The sequence below is a fragment of the Medicago truncatula genome, chromosome 5 (assembly GCF_003473485.1).
Source record: "Medicago truncatula cultivar Jemalong A17 chromosome 5, MtrunA17r5.0-ANR, whole genome shotgun sequence".
Lineage (NCBI taxonomy): Eukaryota > Viridiplantae > Streptophyta > Magnoliopsida > Fabales > Fabaceae > Medicago > Medicago truncatula.
In genome coordinates, this window is record NC_053046.1 from 3,200,941 (window position 1) to 3,206,940 (window position 6,000).

Below are 6,000 nucleotides of genomic sequence, written 5' to 3' on the forward strand. Positions count from 1 at the left end.
TATGTGACTGAAAAACGTGCGTACAAGTTTCATAGCTATGTCCTTAGATAAATCATTTATGTTAGTCGTTGTTATAACAATTACTTAAGGTTGTTAGTCAATCAATAGCTGACTTTCATGTTTCATCTTAGTTTTTTTTTTTTTTTTGAGAGAATGTTTAATCTTAGTTATATCCACCAATTAGTCAACTCTTTGAATCAAAGAAAAAGATTAATTACCAAAAAACTAAAGAGAGAAAAAAAATATAATTAGCTTTAATTTTGACACCCCTAATACTTAATGTTTTATAAAATTAAAAAAAGCACCTAGTAGCATTAAAGAGAACTTATACTCTAAGTTTTGATACCCCTAATAGAAAATTTCAATCTTGAGACTTGTATATTTAACTTATAAGAATAAAAATTGAAGTTTCAAGAGCTCCTAGATTTAAGAATTATAGAAATTAACTAATTTTTATTAATCATTTCTTTTGAAAAAACAGCCTTCTTATGTAACCAAAAAAAAAAAGAAACAGTCTTCTTTCCTTTATGAGCCTCAAGACATCCATCTAAAAAGCTAGATCATCTCCAAAGAATGATAGAGAGTCCTTGTTACCATATTTAAGATAGAGTTGCATTTCTATCATATATACTCAGTGAGATTTAGATGTTGAGAAATCATCTTTGATGGGTGAGATAAGAAAAGTTTCATATTCAAAAGATACGAATTTATCATCTTATAAGTCAGTTTTGTCATAATATGTTTTGTCATGATATTAGAGTCTATCCATTTGGGTTATCCACACACCAAGCTTTTGTGCAAAACGGATACTCATCCAAGTCTTACAACAAGTAATGTGAAGAAGAAAGAAGTTGAGATTATAAATATGAAAATTTATTCATGTCTTTGAGAGGGTTTACAATTTTTCTGTGCACAATTGTTTGAGAGGATTTGCTAAATTCTTGTAAAAATTGAATGTTCAGCAATAAATTATTTTGTTGTGAAACTGTGAATGTAAGTATGATGTGCTGAACTACATTAAATTCGCATTCTTATGTTGTGTGGGGACTATCTCTTCTTGGTTTTCCTATACAAAGCTCAATAGTGTTGGGTGTGAAGAAGTTTATCGAAAAACACCCAAATTACACATTAGAAAGAGATTAGGGTTGAAAAGAGTATATAAAGAGTGACATTGATTATCTTGCAAGTCGATTTTATAAAGATGAATTAAACTCGATGTAAAAACCTAATAACTCAAATTTGTGGAGGTGGTAGGAACAAATTTTGATATATAAGCCTATCATGTATGTTAATCAAAGTCAACCATTGGAGCTAAGGATTCTCATAACTCAAAAAAACAAAAAGCAAAAACTGTGTATGCTATACAAATATCACAGAAAGTATACACATATCAAACCAATGGTGTTCCAGAGTGAGAATAATGACTTCATTGCCTTTAACTAGTGGAAGACCTTACAGTTTCTTGACTTGATAAATCAGTCATGCTATCTTCCACATGTAAATAGTTTCTATACCAATGGTGAACTAATCCCTTCATTTATGCATTACTTCCTTCTGGCAATGTAATCAATCTTGTAGTTGAATCATACAGCATCGCAGTTCCACAGCTGAGGCATAAATTTGGATTGTTATATTTGTATCTACCATATATCATATTAATTTGATAAAAGAAAATGAATATGGAAGTAATGACATGACTTAATAATGCACAAAAGGTTTCATACTTACTTCTCACATTTGACTTTGTTGGTGGAATCTCCACTTGAAATTGACAATATAGTCCCAAAGAAGGAGGTGTTTTCAGTACCACAATTAGGACATGGACCCTTTAATTAAAAATAAACTATCTTAGTATATGTAATGGTTCAGTATAATAACTCAACAGAGATAAATTACAAAAACTATACCTTCAAAATCAAGAAATCTTTTATAATTGCATTTGTAATTGACTGAGCAAACCACAGAATGAAGGGAACTGCTGCAAACCAAGTTAAAATGAAACTGAAAGGTTCTGGAATCTGCAGTTAACAATTCACACAACCTTTATCAATCATTAGATGAATCAAAGAAATTTGTAACCAACAAAATTTACGAATACTATTAAATTTAAGAATCAATTGCATCTAAATAAGCAATTAGAGATGGCAGAACAAGGAAAATGAGATATACCGCTATCAGATAATTGATCTCAAACCCAGTCACATCATCAAGGAAGAAGAACCTGATATTACAGAGGAAATAATAAAAAAGATGCAAATGTCAATCCCAAACTTGTCTCTTTTATCAAAATAAAAAAAGGCCGTCTCAAAGATTGTTTTATGACTCACTCGCCCTACTATCAACCTTGATAAACCTCGTTTCAAGTCTTTTTTCAAAATTGGACTTATGTTTCTTGTGTCACAAGTTTCTATTTTTACTTGAATCGGTATAGGTCGTTAAGCTATTGGACTTTAAACTTTGTTGAATTTGTACAAATCCAAAATGAAGTGAGTGTAGACTACACTAGATTTATAACAAGCATGACAGAAAAATCGTCCAAAATGTTCAAACCATTGACCTACCCTCTACATTATTTGTTGTTCTATGCTTGTCCCGTATTAGACTTTATAGTTCTCTAACAATCACATACTTTTCAAACAAATCAATGTCTGGAACTAAAAAATTGCCAAATCAAATGCAACACGAACTCATCATGCACTCAATAAAAGAAGGAAAGTTACTTACAATCCTAATGCAATCACAGTTGCTGGGACTTTCAGTAGGAGCGCCTTTAAATAGTCGACAGTCAGATCACTGTATACCTATAAAAGGGTATTAATTAGTAGTGAATAAACACTAACATTTAACAGTTAATACATACTAGCATATAGAAAATCTAAAACATACATGAATCATTTCAAGGAATCCTTAAGCTGAATTTCAGTATAAATACAGGACAGAAGCAATACTATAGTTTTCACAGTAGTCTCAAATCCTTTTATTTAATGTCTTTTACGATGCAAATGCTCATATAGGAACATGCGACAAATTTAACTTGATACCTTTCTACTACGAAGACTGCACCGGGGACCCTCTGCCACAATTTCACTCCCTTCCATCTAAAAAAAAAAGAATCCATGTGGAATCACACTTGGTACTACAAGAAATGGTTACACGCGCGTGCACACACACACTATATTTTAAAATCATATAAATTTAGTAAATGTTTAGATTTTGTGTGAGCGATGAAACTCTTATTAGATTTTCTAATCAAAACACACCAACTCGTGTTTCTATAGGCCGATATGCTATACATGAAATGAAAATAGCAAACCTTTAGCTTCAGTTTTAATTCATCAAACTCTTTATCACTCATGAGTGGTTTTCCAGACACATAAGCAATAGATGCTTCCAGAAATTTTTGCTCAGAAGAACCTGCACAAATAACCAATATTGAAAACTCAAAAAAACAAAGTTGAACTTAGAGAAAACTCATGTATTGTTATTAAGTACAGTTGCAGTAACATAAGTACATAAATTCACTGAAGTTTTTGGTGCATACTTAGCATTACAACGCTGCTTCCTTCCCACATGAGTTCTTCTTTGAGATTATCAAATTCTTCATTTGACATAGTTGCTTTTCCCTCATAGTAAAATGCCTATTCAATATTAATAAACAGAATACTCTGATTTAAACATTGCTCAGAACAGAACACATATTAATGAGAAGAAATAATTGTTTATACTTGAAGTGCTTGAAGAAAATCTTGCTCAAGTTCACCAAGTGATTTCTTCTCTTTTTGGTCTATGCTACAATATTGTAAAATTTTACTATCAACAACAGCATCTTCCTCAACCTTGCCAGCTGAAGAGGGAAGGAAACAATGTTAGACCAATGAAAGAAACCAATAGTAGATATTTTTATTTTTGAAAACTCAGTATCCGGCCTAAAGATTGTTAATGTCATAAGATAAGACCTTGTTGATCGGAGGTGGCCTTGGGGGAAAGCAAAAATAGGCCGCGGCGAAGGGATGAGTGGCGGCCGCCGGCATTGAAATGAATTGGAAGGACTCTAGAAGCAGAAGTAGAGAATGATGGACTTGAAGGGCATGTCAATGTGAATGCTAATAATTTACTAGCCATGATGATGATGATGATTAATTAATAAAGAATATTGTATTGGTGGTGATGGAGCTAGTTCTAGTTATGAGGGTAGTAACATTATTATTTTGTGCATTTGGGGAATTCATTGAAGGTGAATATTGTTTGGAGGGAAACAAAGATAAGGCAATGGCTAACGTGTGGAGGGACTTGGAACTGCTTATTCTCCCTTTCTTCTCCTCTTGTTTCACTATCTTTTTCATAATAATATCAACATCAACATCAAAATCCTAGGTAGTAATACTTTCTTTGTTGCCTCATGTTTTAAGCTATCACGTGGGCATAGGTGGACCTATATAATTAATGTACTACTTACCAAAATTGATTTTTCTAAATTTAATTTAGAGTATTAAATAAGTTTTATAGAAGGAGTATTTTAAGAAGATATAACTAAAAAGTTGTTAAATACACTTTGAAGTGAATGTTGTAAAAACACATTTTAAAAAGAAAAGTGGATATAAGTTAACAACTCCCACAAACATTTGCTAGAATAAACTCACTTATATTTTAAAAAAAGTGTTTTAGCATGTCATCATAATTAAAAAGTGACTAAATACATCAAAAGATGCATGTTGCTAAAACTTTGATTAAGTTAGAAAAGATCCTATCATTTCTTCTAAATGCTTTTGAGTAGATTTGCATATCTATTTTCCATGGTTTATTGGCTCCTCTTTTTATTTTTTTACTTTTAACTATTTGAATGTAGTGCAATATTTATCATGCACGGGCGTAAGGTAAATAATTTCACAACAAAAGAATCATCATTGAGAAATGATAAAATGGTTGAAAAAAGTAATAATTTGTAGAAGAGTACAAGGTACCTGCAACCATATCCTCACAACTAATTTGCGGGTAATTATTTTGACTTGTACCTACAAAGTGTATATATTTACATTATCTATCAATAATAGTTTTTGCAGGTATTCAGCTAGTCCAGTAATCATTGTCATCCTTAATCACATGTTTAAATTCCCACTATTTATTTGAAATTAGGTAAATTAATTTCTCAACAAGTGTTTTTCTTTATGACAAAGTACAAATTGTTTTTTTTTTTCAAGTGACTAGAGCTCACATAATTTAATATGCAATATTCATACCAACTGAACTAAAACTCACGGGAATTACAAATTGCGTCTTAAATCCAAGCTTTCACATTACTCGCTAATCATATAATTTTACGTATGCAAATGGGAAATGGATCACCACCTGTTGTCTGTGTTCGACCATCTTTGTTTGTGTTTTAAGAATTTATTACATAGCGCACATACTTAATACTTTCATAAATAATTAATTGAGATAAATTTAGACTAAATTATTATTAAATATTTTTCTTTATTATTAATTAATTCACATTTTTTTTTAATAATCATTGTACAAATTTTATTAATAAGTTCAACTATTTTAATGGATGTGTCATTTTCCGATGCAAATTTCACAATAGTAAAAATACAAAAAATATAATTAAGTTATCGACTCAAGTGGTTAATGGGTTTCATCAAAGGGTGAATCATTCGAGAGAATTCAAGTTCAATTTTTAGGTGAAACGATTCTTGGTCGGACTATATTTATCTCACAACCAAACTTTAAATTCTTGACCATATTATATTTACCTCACGAGTGAACTTTGGATTACCAATGACCCATTTCTCTAAAGATCAGAGGAATAACATAAAAAAATAACAATAAGATAAATGTATATGTTTTTAATTAGAGGAATACTAAGGGTGCGTTTGACCCTACTTTTTTGAGGTCTAAAAGTTACATTAAGAATAAAGTTAAAAATTAGAACTTAAAAGTAAAAGTTAAAGTTGTTTGCTATTTGTAGTTTTTTTCAATTTTATTAATACTTTTAAGTTAAAA

The 6,000-nt window shown here is 30.6% G+C and overlaps 1 protein-coding gene across 1 annotated transcript; it reads right to left on the minus strand.

Moving 5' to 3' along the window:
• Positions 1-1,248: 1,248 nt before the first annotated feature.
• Positions 1,249-4,214, minus strand: LOC11436266 (PGR5-like protein 1A, chloroplastic). Its single transcript, XM_003611140.3, has 10 exons — positions 3,957-4,214; positions 3,726-3,844; positions 3,542-3,638; positions 3,314-3,414; positions 3,042-3,098; positions 2,725-2,801; positions 2,170-2,221; positions 1,908-2,018; positions 1,729-1,826; positions 1,249-1,607 (listed from the first exon to the last, which is right to left on the minus strand). Exons 1-10 carry the CDS (start codon positions 4,120-4,122, stop codon positions 1,538-1,540), a joined length of 948 nt encoding a protein of 315 aa, XP_003611188.2. The 5' UTR covers positions 4,123-4,214; the 3' UTR covers positions 1,249-1,537.
• Between the last annotated feature and the right edge of the window lie 1,786 nt (positions 4,215-6,000).